This window comes from Salmo salar, chromosome ssa17 (genome assembly GCF_905237065.1).
Source record: "Salmo salar chromosome ssa17, Ssal_v3.1, whole genome shotgun sequence".
Taxonomy (NCBI): domain Eukaryota; kingdom Metazoa; phylum Chordata; class Actinopteri; order Salmoniformes; family Salmonidae; genus Salmo; species Salmo salar.
Window position 1 is genome coordinate 35875578 of NC_059458.1, and position 16844 is coordinate 35892421.

The 16844-nt window shown below is 44.7% G+C and overlaps 2 protein-coding genes across 10 annotated transcripts in view; one reads left to right on the forward strand and one right to left on the reverse strand.

Annotated features, from left to right (window-relative positions):
• The window catches only part of LOC106592258 (zinc finger protein OZF-like), a 510174-nt gene that overhangs the window by 376465 nt on the left and 116865 nt on the right, over positions 1 to 16844 (reverse strand). The gene's annotated exons all lie outside the window — the stretch shown is intronic.
• Positions 1 to 16844, forward strand: part of LOC106574981 (zinc finger protein 2) — a 348997-nt gene that overhangs the window by 328677 nt on the left and 3476 nt on the right. For 5 of the 7 annotated variants that reach the window (XM_045698508.1, XM_045698511.1, XM_045698507.1 and 2 more), the window contains one exon: positions 16199 to 16447. The exons of 1 other annotated variant lie outside the window; for it this stretch is intronic. In XM_045698508.1, coding sequence (XP_045554464.1) covers positions 16199 to 16447 — 249 coding nt within the window. Of the gene's footprint in view, positions 1 to 3320; positions 4189 to 16198; positions 16448 to 16844 lie in introns of those variants that run through there. One more of the 7 variants, XM_045698514.1, reaches the window with a different exon arrangement.

Here is a 16844-nt window from a genome sequence, read left to right on the forward strand (position 1 = left end):
TTGAATGTGCTACATTACCGAAAGGCTCTTTGCACATGGTGTTAGGCTTGCATTTGAGTGTCAGTCGTTTTAGTCCAAGGATATGATCGAAAATCCTCCAAGAGCCTTGGTCAGGGAGGTGACCAAGAACCCAATGGTCACGCTGACAGAGCTCCAGAGTTCCTCTGTGGCGCTGCAAGAACCTTCCAGAAGGACAACAATTTCTGCAGCACTCTACCAATCAGGCCTATATGGTAGAGTGGCCAGATGGAAGCCTCTCCTCAGTAAAGGGCATATAACAGCCAGCTTGGAGTTTGCCAAAAGGCTCCTAAAGGACTCTCAGAACATGAGAAACAAGATTGGTGAAGGTAACTCGGAGTGGACTCAATGATTTATTGTTTCTCTTACAGTGGGGGAAAAAAGTATTTGATCCCCTGCTGATTTTGTACGTTTGCCCACTGACAAAGAAAGGATCAGTCTATAATTTTAATGGTAGGTTTATTTGAACAGTGAGAGACAGAATAACAACAAAAATATCCAGAAAAACGCATGTCAAAAATGTTATAAATTGATTTGCATTTTAATGAGGGAAATAAGTGTTTGACCCCCTCTCAATCAGAAAGATTTCTGGCTCCCAGGTGTCTTTTATACAGGTAACGAGCTGAGATTAGCAGCACACTCTCTTAAAGGGAGTGCTCCTAACCACAGCTTGTTACCTGTAAAAAAGACACCTGTCCACAGAAGCAATCAATCAATCAGATTCCAAACTCTCCACCCTGGCCAAGACCAAAGAGCTCTCCAAGGATGTCAGGGACAAGATTGTAGACCTACACAAGGCTGGAATGGGCTACAAGACCATCGTCAAGCAGCTTGGTGAGAAGGTGACAACATTTGGTGCGATTATTTGCAAATGGAAGAAACACAAAATAACTGTCAATCTCCCTCGGCCTGGGGCTCCATGCAAGATCTCACCTCGTGGAGTTGCAATGATCATGAGAACGGTGAGGAATCAGCCCAGAACTACACGGGAGGATCTTGTCAATGATCTCAAGGCAGCTGGGACCATAGTCACCAAGAAAACAATTGGTAACACACTACGCCGTGATGGACTGAAATCCTGCAGCGCCCGCAAGGTCCCCCTGCTCAAAAATACATATACATGCCCGTCTGAAGTTTGCCAATGAACATCTGAATGACTCAGAGGACAACTGGTGAAAGTGTTGTGGTCAGATGAGACCAAAATGGAGCTCTTTGACATCAACTCAACTCGCCGTGTTTGGAGGAGGAGGAGGAATGCTGCCTATCACCCCAAGAACACCATCTCCACCGTCAAACATGGAGGTGGAAACATTATGCTTTGGGGGTGTTTTTCTGCTAAGGGGACAGGACAACTTCATCGCATCAAAGGGATGATGGACGGGGCCATGTACCATCAAGTCATGGGTGAGAACCTCCTTCCCTCAGCCAGGGCATTGAAAATGGGTCGTGGATGGGTATTCCAGTATGACAATGACCCAGAACACACGGCCAAGGCAACAAAGGAGTGGCTCAAGAAGAAACACATTAAGGTCCTGGAGTGGCCTAGCCAGTCTCCAGACCTTAATCCCATAGAAAATCTGGGGAGGGAGCTGAAGGTTCGAGTTGCCAAATGTCAGCCTCGAAACCTTGGAGAAGATCTGCAAAGAGGAGTGGGACAAAATCCCTCCTGAGATGTGTGCAAACCTGGTGGCCAACTACAAGAAACGTCTGACCTCTGTGATTGCCAACAAGGGTTTTGCCACCAAGTACTAAGTCATGTTTTGCAGAGGGGTCAAATACCTATTTCCCTCATTAAAATGCAAATAATTTTATAACATTTTTGACATGCGTTTTTCTGGATTTTTTTGTTATTCTGTCTCTCACTGTTCAAATAAACCTACTATTAAAATTATAGACTGATCATTTCTTTGTAAGTGGGCAAACGTACAAAATCAGCAGCGGATCAAATACTTTCCCCCCCCATTGTATATCCAGAGGCAGTGGGCACTCCGGATTTCGCGATTGGGGACAATAATTGTGACTCGAATTGCTCTCCGGAACAGGGCGGCATTGAAAGGAGTGATAATGGGATTAGGTTTAAGTGTTAAGGAGGAGCAGTTGAAATGGAAGATTCCAGGTGTCTGTGATGCTCACCGTTAGGTGAGACGTAGATCCGGTGTAGAGCGTTGGGAAATGGAGAATACATTCTCATGTGGAGTTTTGATGCAGAGTCTCTGCAAGAATGGTCAAGGTAGGAAGTGTCAGTTATCCCGTGGGCGCTTTTGTTCTGTAAATACTACAGTGTTTTAGGTGTCAGGTTTATGGGCCTGTTGCAGCAGTGTGTAGGCATGAGATGCCTAGATGTGAAAAGTGTGCAGGAGAGCATGAGATGAAGGAATGTGTGGTTTTGTGGAGAAAGGTCTGTGTGTTAGTTGTGGGGTAACCAATGGGGCTGGAGAGCTGAAGTGTCAGGTGAGAGAAAGGCAGATAGCTTGCCAGGGTTACAGTAGTACAGAAAGTGTTGTATGCTGATGCAGTGAAGAGAGTGGTAGAGGAAGATGGGTATAGGATGAGGGATCCTGAGAGTTTTATTGTGAGTAGGCAGAGACCAAGAGAGAGTGACGGGAATAATATGTGCTTCAGCAAGGTGGGCTTTTTAGAATGTATAGCCATGGTTGTGAATTGTACTGCAGAAATGGATAGAAAGTCACAGAAAATAGAGGTTGTGGTGGCCGCGGCAGAGTATTACTTGGGATATTGAGGATTTACTGCAGAGCAGCTACAGAGGGTGTTGAGTGGTGTGGTCTGGTGTAGGACTAGATGGGGTTAAATAGTGGAATGGGCTGGTGGGTTTTTATTGTGGAAAATCATCACAAGGGGACTCAGTCAAACTTAAATGAATCATTCTTTATTATCAGCAAGCTGGAGAGGTTCCAACAAACATAAAGCACCAGAGTACACCTCGATCGGGAGCTCTGCCGGGACAGTACCGTTAGTTCTCCTATATACTGCTTAGACATACAAGTTATATTTGAATGATTTAGCTTATTCATTATTCATAATTCATTCATCATTAACGTTTGGTTCCTGCATGTGACCGACCAGTACCTCACAAGCCTTCTTCTTTCCAAGCTGAGACTTTGAAACTGAGATATCTCTTTTGGTCCCCAGAACAATGTTTCGGGCGTAATGACAATTGGTCTGAGGAGGAGGTCACAATCTCCTGCACGAATCAAGAACATTTTTCACATTATTTTAGAGGGCTAATAGTTGGCAAGGCATTTCTGTATTAATTACTGTATCTATGAATTGATTGTATGCAGGCTGTGAAATCCCTCACACCAGTACAGTAGGTGGCGGTGTATGCAGCTAAAAGTTGGATGCGATCCTCCAATCAAATCCCAAAGAAGAAGGACTCAAATGCACATCGCTTGACCCGTATGGAGAATGTGAAAAAGGAACAAAGTTTATATCTATTATTGATGTTTGATGAAGAGTATCTACCACCCTATGTAAAGCTGGGATATATAAGATACCCCATAAGAGAGTTGGTGTAAAACCCGATGCAATGGAATAAATGCAAAAGGTTTGGCCACATGTCAAGTGTTTGCAGACGGACATTTTTTTATTTAAGATTATGTGATTGTAAAATGTTGCAACTGTGGAGGGGGTCATATTCCTGAATTCCCAGAGTGCCCTGTTAGGAGATTTGCTGTACATTCACCCTATGTGGAGGTGGTGAAGAGAGTTATAGGGGCAAGAGGCCACAGTTCTGAAGATATGGTGGTGGATGCACCGCAATCAGTTGCAAATGTTGTACGTCAATCAAGTGAGCTGCATACACTTATTGTGAAGAAGGTGGATATTTTAGTATTCATAGCCACAGTTACTAATTGTACTGCACATGAAGTTCAAGAAGCTGGACATCATTATATCTGTAGTTGAGAAGTTTTTGGGCCTCCAAGACTGCGACTACTGTCGCCAGAAAATGTTCCGCTCTTACAGGATCCTTCTCAGCCTGTGTAGGGACCTGATTAGAACTGAAAAGCAGGCTGATTTAATTTAAATGTTGTTATTGATAGTTTGTATGATTTAAAAAATATATACTGTTTACACTGAACAAACAAACGCAATAATGTTAAGTGTTGGTCCCATTTTTCATGAGGTGAAATAAAAGATCCCCGAAATGTTCCCGACAGACAAACTTATTTTCACAAATGTTGTGCATAAATTTGTTTACATCCCTGTTAGTGAGCATTTCTCCTTTGCTAAGATTATCCATCCTTCTGACAGGTGAGGCATATCAAGAATCTGATTAAATAGCATGATCATCATTACACAAGTGCACCTTGTGCTGGGGACAAGAGTAGCTGAGTCGATACCTTGGCAGCAGCTAATGGGGATCCCTGATGTCAACGTTGTGAACAGAGTGCGCCATGGTGGGGTTATGGTATGGGCAGGCATAAGCTACAGACAACGAACCATGACACGATCCTGAGGCCCATTGTCCTGCCATTCATCCGCCACCATCACCTCATGTTCCATGACAATGCGCAGACATGTCACCCTTTGAGCATGTTCGGGATGGTCCGGATCGAAGTGTACGACAGCTTGTTCCAGTTCCCTCCTATATCCAGGAATTTCACACGGCCTTTGAAGAGTGGGATAACATTCCAGATGCCACAATCAACAGCCTGATGAACTCTATGTAAAGAAGATGTGTCCTGGAGGAGGCAGCAGCAGCTACCCACTTCTCCAGTGCTTACTGTGTAAATTGGGAGGTGTTGGAACCAAAAGTGTACCTGAGAGGGTTGACCTGGGGGTCTCTGAGGTACCAGAACACATTAAATAAAATACCTTTATAATAAAGCATTGCATGCATTATCATGACTTTTGCCTAATGGCATATTATACTTGTTATATTTTATTTAACGAGGCAAGTCGGTAAAGAACAAATTCTTATTTACAATGACGGCCTATCCGTACCAAACCCGGACGATGCTGGGCCAATTGTGCGCCGCCGTATGGTATTCCCAATCACGGCCGGATGTGATACAGACTGGATTCGAACCAGAGACTGTTGTGATGCCTCTTGTACTAAGGTGCAGTGCCTTAGACCGCTGTGCCACTCAGGAGCAGTGGTGTTGAGCCCCTTACAGAAGTTACACACATGGAGTACATGTGGATCCGGCTCAAATGTGAATCCGGAGGATCCGGCTCAAATTAAGCACCGCCCTTCTCATATAATGGGGTAGCGCCATCCCAGGAATCCCTGAATGCAAGGATGATTACACCAAAGATTTTTTTATAACTAAACAAGTTAGACCACAACCAGTCGTTTCCAATGGGGAACAGATGAGTCATCGCGGGCAAAGCCAAGCACCAGTTCCCGAGATCCTATTTGCACGTTCTAGCACACATCTGCATATTTCTGTTAGTCAATTCCTCCTCTGAAGCGCTCGTGTGCTATAACTCAATTCACCTTTACATTCCTTCTAAACAAAGCCATTTTTTATAACTTTTGCAAAGGGTAAAGTCTACAAAACAGTCCACTCTGTTCATAACAGATTTTAGTTTTGGGAACAGAAAACTGTATTAAGATCAGATGTTTCATCGACTAGAACATTTGCAGAATGTCGGCCAAAATCCATCTCGTTCCATCTTCTCCCACTTCCGGCCAGCGGGCTTCCTCTCACTACCATATTTGGTAGTGAGTGGAAACGCTAAGCGGATGCTTCACATTTATACATCCGGTGAAATATCTGTCTCATTGTTCTATCTGTGGCTGCACTGTGGTCGTGGGGGAACAGGAAGTTCCGGGCAGGCACGCACCAAATCAAAGTTTATTTGTCATGTGCACTGAATACAACAGGTGTAGACCTTACAGTGAAATGCTTACTTACAGGCTCTAACCAATAGTGCAAAAAAGGTGTTAGGTGAACAATAGGTAAGTAAAGAAATAAAACAACAATAAAAAGACAGGCTATATACAGTAGCGAGGCTACATACAGACACCGGTTAGTCAGGCTGATTGAGGTAGTATGCACATGTAGATATGGTTAAAGTGACTAAGCATATATGATGAACAGAGAGTAGCAGTAGCGTAAAAGAGGGGGTGGTGGGTGGTGGGACACAATGCAGATAGCCCGGTTAGCCAATGTGCGGGAGCACTGGTTGGTCGGCCCAATTGAGGTAGAATGTACATGAATGTATGGTTAAAGTGACTATGCATATATGATAAACAGAGAGTAGCAGCAGTGTAAAAAGAGGGTTTGGGGGGGGCACACAATGCAAATAGTCCGGGTAGCCATTTGATTACCTGTTCAGGAGTCTTATGGCTTGGGGGTAAAAACTGTTGAGAAGCCTTTTTGTCCTAGACTTGGCACTCTGGTACCGCTTGCCATGCTGTAGTAGAGAGAACAGTCTATGACTGGGGTGGCTGGGGTCTTTGACAATTTTTAGGGCCTTCCTCTGACACCGCCTGGTGTAGAGGTCCTGGATGGCAGGCAGCCTAGCCCCAGTGATGTACTGGGCCGTACGCACTACCCTCTGTAGTGCCTTGCGGTCAGAGGTCAAGCAATTGCCGTACCAGGCAGTGATACAACCAGTCAGGATGTTCTCGATGTTGCAGCTGTAGAACCTTTTGAGGGTCTCAGGACCCATGCCAAATCTTTTTAGTTTCCTGAGGGGGAATAGGCTTTGTCGTGCCCTCTTCACGACTGTCTTGGTGTGTTTGGACCAATCTAGTTTGTTGTTGATGTGGACACCGAGGAACTTGAAGCTCTCAACCTGCTCTACTACAGCCCCGTCGATGAGAATGGGGGTGTGCTCGGTCCTCCTTTTTCTGTAGTCCACAATCATCTCCTTAGTCAAGGCTACGTTGAGGGATAGGTTGTTATTCTGACACCACACGGCCAGGTCTCTGACGACCTCCCTATAGGCTGTCTCATTGTTGTCTGTGATCAGGCCTACCACTGTTGTGTCATCTGCAAACTTAATGATGGTGTTGGAGTCGTGCCTGGCCATGCATGAGCTTTGAGGGTACTATGGTGTTGAACGCTGAGCTGTAGTCAATGAATAGCATTCTCACATAAGTGTTCCTTTTGTCCAGGTGGGAAAGGGCAGTGTGGAGTGCAATAGAGATTGCATCATCTGTGGATCTGTTTGGGCGGTATGCAAATTGGAGTGGGTCTAGGGTTTCTGGGATAATGGTGTTGATGTGAGCCATTACCAACCTTTTCAAAGCACTTTATGGCTACGGACGTGAGTGCTACGGGTCTGTAGTCATTTAGGCAGGTTGCCTTTGTGTTTTGGGCACAGTGACTATGGTGGTCTGCTTGAAACATGATGGTATTACAGACTCAATCAGGGACATGTTGAAAATGTCAGTGAAGACACCTGCCAGTTGGTCAGCACATGCCCGGAGCACACGTCCTGGTAATCCGTCTGGCCCCGCAGCTTTGTGTATGTTGACCTGTTTAAAGGTCTTACGTCAGCTGCGAAGAGCGTGATCACATAGTCGTCCGGAACAGCTGATGCCCTCATGCATGCCTCAGTGTTGCTTGCCTCGACGCGAGCATAGAAGTGATTTAGCCCGTCTGGTAGGCTCGTGTCACTGGGCAGCTCGCAGCTGTGCTTCCCTTTGTAGTCTATAATAGTTTGCAAGCCCTGCCACATAAGACGAGCGTCGGAGCCGGTGTAGTATGATTCAATCTTAGCCCTGTATTGATGCTTTGCCTGTTTTGATGGTTTGTCGCAGGGCATAGCAGGATTTCTTGTAAGCTTCCAGGTTAGAGTCCCGCACCTTGAAAGCGGCAGCTCTACCCTTTAGCTCAGTGCGAATGTTGCCTGTAATCCATGGCTTCTGGTTGGGGTATGTACTTGCAGTCACTGTGGGGACGACGTCCTCGATGCACTTATTGATAAAGCCAGTGACTGATGTGGTGTACTCCTCAATGCCATTGGAAGAATCCCAGAACATGTTCCAGTCTGTGATAGCAAAACAGTCCTGTAGTTTAGCATCTGCTTCATCTGACCACTTTTTTATAGATCGAGTCACTGGTGCTACCTGCTTTAATTTTTGCTTGTAAGCAGGAATCAGGAGGATAGAGTTGTGGTTGGATTTACCAAATGGAGGGCGAGGGAGAGCTTTGTATGCGTCTGTGTGGAGTACAGGTGATCTAGAATTGTTTCCCCTCTGGTTGCACATTTAACATGTTGATAGAAATTTGGTAGAACTGATTTAAGTTTCCCTGCATTAAAGTCTCCGGCCAATAGGAGCGCCGCCTCTGGGTGAGTGGTTTCCTGTTTGCTTATTTCCTTATACAGCTGTCTGAGTGTGGTCTTAGTGCCAACATCTGTCTGTGGTGGTAAATAAACAGCCACGAAAAGTATAGCTGAAAACTCTCTAGGCAAGTAGTGTGGCCTGCAATTTATCACAATATACTCTACTTTAGGCGAGCAAAATCTAGAGACTTCCTTAGATTTCGTGCACCAGCTGTTGTTTACAAATATGCACAGACCGCCCCCCCCTTGTCTTACCAGAGTGTGCTGTTCTATCTTGCCGGTGCAGCGTATATCCCGCTAGCTGAATATCCATGTCGTCATTCAGCCACGATTCCGTGAAACATAGGATATTACAATTTTTGATGTCCCGTTGGTAGCATATTCGTGATCGTACCTCGTCTAATTTATTGTCCAATGATTGCACGTTAGCGAGTAGTATTGACAGTAACGGCAGCTTTCCCAGTCACCTTCGCCGGGTCCTGACCAGGCATCCGGCTCTTTGTCCTCTGTACCTGCGTCGCTTCCTCTTGCAAATAACGGGGATGTCGGTCCTGTGGGGTGTTTGGAGAATGTCTTGTGTGTCGTCTTTGTTGTGGAAAAAATCTTTGTCTGTCCTGATATCCAGAAGATCTTTTTTGCCATAAGATACGGTTGCAGAAACATTATGTACAAAATAAGTTACAAATAACGCGGGAAAAAACACATACCAGCGCAATTGGTTTGGTGCCCGTAAAACTGCTGCCATTTCTTCCGGCGCCATTCTAAAGAATAAAGAAATCTCCAGAACTGTGATCTTAACCCTTGTGTCAGTTTCTATTTATTACTACAGGTATGTAATAGCAGGTTTAAACTTCCTAATATCAAAAGAACATGTCATACCATGCTAGGTAACAAATCTGTTAAGGTATTATCACATTTGGTAAAGGGTTGATTTGTTATTTTTGTGTCAAACCAAGTGAAGAACGTGAACTTCTTTAAAAGCCACATAGCTAGATATTTTGGGTTTGTCTTTTTTTTTCACCTTTATTTAAGTAGGCTAGTTGAGAACAAGTTCTCATTTGCAACTGCGACTGGCCAAGATAAAGCAAAGCAGTTCGACACATACAACAACACAGAGTTACACATGGAATAAACAAACATACAATCAATAATACAGTACAAAAATCTATATACAGCATGTGCAAATGAGGTAGGATAAGAGAGGTAAGGCAATAAATAGGCCATGGTGGCGAAGTAATTACAATATAGCAATTAAACACTGGAATGGTAGGATGTGCAGAAGATGAATGTGCAAGTAGAGATGCTGGGGTGCAAAGGAGCAAGATAAATAAATACAGTATGGGGATGGGGTAGATTGGATGGGCTATTTACAGATGAGCTATGTACAGGTGCAGTGATCTGTGAGCTGCTCTGACAGCTGGTGCTTAAAGCTAGTGAGGGAGGTAAGAGTCTCCAACTTCAGAGATTTTTGCAGTTCGTTCCCGTCATTGGCAGCAGAGAATTGGAAGGAGAGGCGGCCAAAGGAAGAATTGGCTTTGGGGGTGACCAGTGAGATATGCCTGCTGGAGTGCGTGCTACGGGTGGGTGCTGCTATGGTGACCAGTGAGCTGAGATAAGGCGGGGCTTTACCTAGCAGAGACCAGTGGGTTTGGCGACGAGTATGAAGCGAGGACCAGCCAACGAGAGCATACAGGTCGCAGTGGTGGGTAGTATATGGGGCTTTGGTGACAAAACGGATGGCACTGTGATAGACTGCATCCAATTTGTTGAGTCGAGTGTTGGAGGCTATTTTGTAAATGACATCGCCGAAGTCGAGGATCGGTAGGATGGTCAGTTTTACGAGGGTATGTTTGGCAGCATGAGTGAAGGATGCTTTGTTGTGAAATAGGAAGCCGGTTCTAGATTTAATTTTGGATTGGAGATGTTTAATGTGAGTCTGGAAGGAGAGTTTACAGTCTAACCAGACACCTAGGTATTTGTAGTTGTCCACATATTCTAAGTCAGAACCGTCCAGAGTAGTGATGCTGGATGGGCGGGCGGGTACGGGCAGCAATCGGTTGAAGAGCATGCATTTAGTTTTACTTGCATATAAGAGCAGTTAGAGGCCACGTAAGGAGTTGAATGGCATCTGGAGGTTAGTTAACCTCTCTTGGGCAGGTGGGAGGCTAGCGGTTCACACTATCCAACAGCCAGTGAAAAATCAGAGCGCCACATCCAAACCACAAAATGTCATAATTCAAAGTTCTCAAACAAAGGACTATTTTACACCATTTTAAAGGAACACGTCTCCTTAATGTAACCACATTGTCCGATTTCAAAAAGGCTTAATGGCGAAAGCATAAAGTTAGATTATGTTAGGACAGTTCCAACACAAGAAAAAGCACAGCCATTTTCCTAGCAAGGACAGGCGTCACAAAAACCAGAAAACCAGCTAAAATTATGCACTAACCTTTGACGATCTTCATCAGATGACACTCCTAGGACATCATGTTACACAATACATGCATTTTTTGTTCGATCAAGTTCATATTTATATCCATAAACCCCATTTTACATTGGCGCGTGATGTTCAGAAAATATTTTGCCTCCATTACTGCCGGTAAATCAGCACAACAATTTACAAAAATACTCATCATAAACGTTGATAAAATATTAAACTGTTATTCAAAGAATTATAGATGAACATCTGCTTTATGCAACCGCTGTGACAGATTTCAAAAAAGCTTCACGGGGAAAGCACACTTTGCAAAATCTGAGTACTGTGCTCAGAAAAAGACATCAAGCAATACAGATACCCGCCATTTTGGAGTCATCTAAAATCATAAATAGCATTAGAAATATTCACTTACCTTTGATGATCTTCATCAGAAGGCACTTCCAGGGATTCCCAGGTCCACAATAAATGTTGTTTTGTTCGATAAACTCCATAATCTGTGTCCAAATAGCTCCTTGTTGTTAGTGCGTTCAGTTAGCTACTCCAAGTGTAGGAAGCACGCGGAAAATGTCACAACGAAAAGTAAAAAAAGTTCTATTTACGTTCGTTCAAACATGTCAAACGTTGTATAGCATCAATCTTTAGGGACTTTATCACTTAGAACTTCAACAATATTTCAACCGGACGATTCCATTGTCTTGAAAAATGTTTTGAAACACAGCTAACTCACGTGAATGCGCGCCAATGAACACCAGTACCTTCCTGAGTCAACAACTTCCAACTTCCTCTGTTCGCTCTCTGTTCATCATAGACGCCTTAAACAACTTTCTAAAGACTGTATATGCATATTCTAGTTCCTGGGCCCGAGTAGTAGGCCGTTTAATTTGGGTAGGTTTTTCATCCGGCCGTGAAAATACTGCCCCCTACCCTAGAGAGGTTAACACAGTGTCCAAAGAAGGGCCAGAGGTATACAGAATGGTGTTGTCCGCGTAGAGGTGGATCAAAGAATCACCAGCAGCGAGAGCAACATCATTGAGGTATACAGAGAAGAGAGTCGGCCCGAGAATTGAACCCTGTGGCACCCCCATAGAGACTGCCAGAGGTACGGACAACAGGCCCTCCGATTTGACATACTGAACTCTATCGGAGAAGTAGTTGGTGAACCATGCGAGGCAATCATTTGAGAAACCAAGGCTGTTCAGTCTGCCAATAAGAATGTTGTGATTGACAGAGTCGAACGCCTTAGCCAGGTCGATGAATACGGCTGCACAGGAATGTCTCTTATCGATGGCGGTTATGATATCGTTTAGGACCTTGAGTGTGGCTGAGATGCACCCATGACCAGCTCTGAAACCAGATTGCATAGCGGAGAAGGTACGGTGAGATTTGAAATGGTCGCTAATCTGTTTGGTAACTAGGCTTTCAAAGACCTTAGAAAGGCAGGGTAGAATAGATATAGGTCTGTAGCAGTTTGGGTCTAGAGTGTCTCCCCCTTTGAAGAGGGGGATGACCGCGGCAGCTTTCCAATCTTTGGGAATCTCAGACGATATGAGAGGTTGAACAGGCTAGTAATAGGGGTTGCAAAAATTTCGGCAGATAATTTTAGAAAGAGAGGGTCCAGATTGTCTAGCCCGGCTGATTTGTAGGGGTCCAGATTTTGCAGCTCTTTCAGAACATCAGCTATCTAGATTTGGGTGAAGGAGAAATGGGGGAGGTTTGGGCGAGTTGCTGTGGGGAGCGCAGGGCTGTTGACCGGGGTAGGGGTAGCCAGGTGGAAAGCATGTCCAGCTGTAGAAAAAAACGTATTGAAATTCTCAAATTTCGTGGATTTATCGGTAGTGACAGTGTTTCCTTGCCTCAGTGCAGTGGGCAGCTGGGAGGAGGCGCTCTTATTCTGCATGGACTTTACAGTGTCCCAGAACTTTTTTGAGTTTGTACTACAGGATGCAAATTTCTGCTTGAAAAAGCTAGCCTTAGCTTTCCTAACTGCCTGTGTATATTGGTTCCTAACTTCCCTGAAAAGTTGCATATCATGGGGGCTATTCGATGCTAATACAGAACGCCACAGGATGTTTTTGTGCTGGTCAAGGGCAGACAGGTCTGGAGTGAACCAAGGGCTACAGTGAGGGGAAAAAAGTATTTGATCCCCTGCTGATTTTGTACGTTTGCCCACTAACAAAGAAATGATCAGTCTATAATTTTCATGGTAGGCTTATTTGAACAGTGAGAGACAGAATAACAAAAAAAATCCAGAAAAACACATGTCAAAAATGTTATAAAATGATTAGCATTTTAATGAGGTAAATATTTGACCCCTCTGCAAAACATGACTTAGTACTTGGTGGCAAAACCCTTGTTGGTAATCACAGAGGTCAGACGTTTCTTGTAGTTGGCCACCAGGTTTGCACACATCTCAGGAGGGATTTTGTCCCACTCCTCTTTGCAGATCTTCTCCAAGTCATTAAGGTTTCGAGGCTGACGTTTGGCAACTCGAACCTTCATCTCCCTCCACAGATTTTCTATGGGATTAAGGTCTGGAGACTGGCTAGGCCACTCCAGGACCTTAATGTGCTTCTTCTTGAGCTACTCCTTTGTTGCCTTGGCCGTGTGTTTTGGGTCCTTGTCATGCTGGAATACCCATCTGCGACCCATTTTCAATGCCCTGGCTGAGGGAAGGAGGTTCTCACCCAAGATTTGACGGTACATGGTCCCGTCCATCGTCCCTTTGATGCGGTGAAGTTGTCCTGTCCCCTTAGCAGAAAAACACCCCCAAAGCATAATGTTTCCACCTCCATGTTTGATGGTGGGGATGGTGTTCTTGGTCATAGGCAGCATTCCTCCTCCAAACACAGCGAGTTGAGTTGATGCCAAAGAGCTCCATTTTGGTCTCATCTGACCACAACACTTTCACCCAGTTGTCCTCTGAATCATTCAGATGTTCATTGGCAAACTTCAGACGGGCATGTCTATGTGCTTTCTTGAGCAGGGGGACATTGCGGGCGCTGCAGGATTTCAGACCTTCACGGCGTAGTGTGTTACCAATTGTTTTCTTGGTGACTATGGTCCCGGCTGCCTTGAGATCATTGACAAGATCCTCCCGTGTAGTTCTGGGCTGATTCCTCACCGTTCTCATGATCATTGCAACTCCACGAGGTGAGATTTTGCATGGAGCCCCAGATCGAGGGAGATTGACAGTTCTTTTGTGTTTCTTCCATTTGCAAATAATCGCACCAACTGTTGTCACCTTCTCACCAAGCTGCTTGGCGATGGTCTTGTAGCCCATTCCAGCCTTGTGTAGGTCTACAATCTTGTCCCTGACATCCTTGGAGAGCTCTTTGGTCTTGGCCATGGTGGAGAGTTTGGAATCTGATTGCTTCTGTGGACAGGTGTCTTTTATACAGGTAACAACCTGAGATTAGGAGCACTCCCTTTAAGAGTGTGCTCCTAATCTCAGCTCGTTACCTGTACAAAAGACACCTGGGAGCCAGAAATCTTTCTGATTGAGAGGGGGTCAAATAATTTAAAAAAAATAACCAGGCATCCTCTACTGACGGGATGAGGTCAATGTCATTCCAGGATACCCCGGCCAGGTAGATTAGAAAGGCCTGTTCGCTGAAGTGTTTTAGGGAGCGTTTGACAGTGATGAGGGGTGGTCGTTTGACGGCAGACCCATTACGGATGCAGGCAATGAGGCAGTGATCGCTGGGATCTTGGTTGAAAACAGCAGAGGTGCATTTGGAGGGCGAGTTTGTTAGGATGATATCTATGAGGGTGCCTGTGTTTACGGATTTGGGGTTGTACCTGGTAGGTTCATTAATCATTTGTGTTCGATTGAGGGCATCAAGCTTAGATTGTAGGATGGCCGGGGTGTTAAGCATGTCCCAGTTTAGGTCACCTAGCAGCACGAGCTCAGAAGATAGATGGGGTGCAATCAATTCACATATGGTGTCCAGGACACAGCTGGGGACAGAGGGTGGTCTATAGCAAGCGGCAACGGTGAGAGACTTGTTTCTGGAAAGGTACATTTTTAGAAGTAGAAGCTCGAATTGTTTTGGTACAGACCTGGATAGTAAGACAGAAATCTGCAGGCTATCTCTGCAGTAGATTGCAACACCGCCCCCTTTGGCAGTTCTATCTTGGCGGAAAATAGTATAGTTAGGGATGGAAATTTCAGGTTTTTTGGTGGTTTTCCTAAGCCAGGATTCAGACACGGCTAAGACATCCTGGTTGGCAGAATGTGCTAAAGCAGTGAATAAAGCAAACTTAGGGAGTAGGCTTCTAATGTTAACATGCATGAAACCAAGGCTTTTACGGTTACAGAAGTTAACAAATGAGAGCACCTGGAGAGTAGGAGTGGCTAGGCACTACCGGTCCTGGATTAACCTCTACCTCACCAGAGGAACAGAGGAGAAGTAGGATAAGGGTACGGCTAAAGGCTATAAGAACTGGCCGTCTAGCACTTTCGGAACAGAGTAAAGGGAGCAGGTTTCTGGGCACGATAGCTTAGATTCAAGGCATAATGTACAGACAAAGGTATGGTAAGAAGAGTACATTGGAGGTAAACCTAGGCATTGAGTACTAATGAGAGAGAAATAGTCTATAGAGACGTTTAAACCAGGTGATGTTATCGCATATGTGGGAGGTGGAACAACATGGTTGGTTAAGGCATATTGAGCAGGGCTAGAGGCTCTACAGTGAAATAAGACAGTAATCACTAACCAGGACAGTAATGGACAAGGCATATTGATATTAGGGAGAGGCATGCGTAGCCCAGTGATCGTATGGGTCCAGTGAGTGGTTAGGCTGGCTGGGGACACAGCGATTTAGACAGTTAGCAGGCCGGGGCTAGAAGTTAGTAGGCCGGGGCTAGCAAGCTAGCATAAGGGCCTTAGAAGGACGTCGTGATGGGGGAAAGTCGATAGACCAGTCGTGGAATTAGTAGGGTTTCAAGTAGCAGAGGGGTCTAAGTACAATTGGCAAAATGGGTATAGCTGATCCATCGGCCAGTTTCTTGGACCACTAACAGCCCAATATGCTCTAGATAGGTAGCAGGCCGCAGTTAGCAGAATGGGCCTTCTGGGGACGTCGCGCCTGAGGGGCCTGTTGGAATCCTCGGGCAGATTATGTCGGTAATTTGTCTAATTTGAAAGAATTCATGTTTTGTTGTCAATGCTTACCTACCTGATCTATTGACATGAGATGGACAGGAGCTCACTGGAGCTGAGAACCGGCACCTCAATTTTCTACTGCTTGAGCTCATGTTCTTATAGAATATTACCTCAACAGTATTGTGGAGCTCCTGCATCTAAATATAAACAGTACCGCCACCCAAAATGAGTATCGACAACTATTTCAGTCCAAGTCAAGCACTGATTTAGATAATTGAACAAGAAAAAATATAATATATTTTAATAGAGAATAAAGAAAGTTCCAGAACTGTCAAGACAATAACTTTTTGTCTGTTTCTCATTGTTACTACAGGACAACTAGAAGTAAGTCTGAGGCCGGTAACATCAATAGTGAGGACAAACCCAGCCTGCCTCTCTCGTTCTACACTATGTCCAAACCTACATTCACTGGGTCCTGATTGTGACATTGGAGCCCAGTTTGCACTGCAGGATCCAGAGATGGCATCAGTGAAGCTGGAAGACTGCAGTCAAACACTGGAGCTGAATGTCAACATTAAAGATGAAGAAGAGGAGGAGAAGATTGGGAAACCTGTTTCTAATGGTAAGAGCAGGTTCTATCTAACTACGTTTGTTGTTCGTTCCAACTTATCACTGTGCATGAAAAGTTGCAGTGTAACTGTTTCATGATGAACTGTTACAATGAGAAGGTAGATGTTATTTCATTCTGAGACTTGCATGGTTTGACACCAGTATTGCCAGCATTTGTTTTATTCACTGGGATATCTGGAGTGATCAGAGAGTAGACTAAAGAAGTGAAGTAGACAAACTGACAGTGTTTTAAAGTTCTATGAAATTAGTCTTAAAAAAATATATATATGTTTTTAACTTTTTTATCTAGGCAAGTCAGTTAAGAACAAATTATTATTTACAGTGACGGCCTACCCCCGGCCAAACCCGGACGATGCTGGGCCAATTGTGTGCCACCCTATGGGACTCCC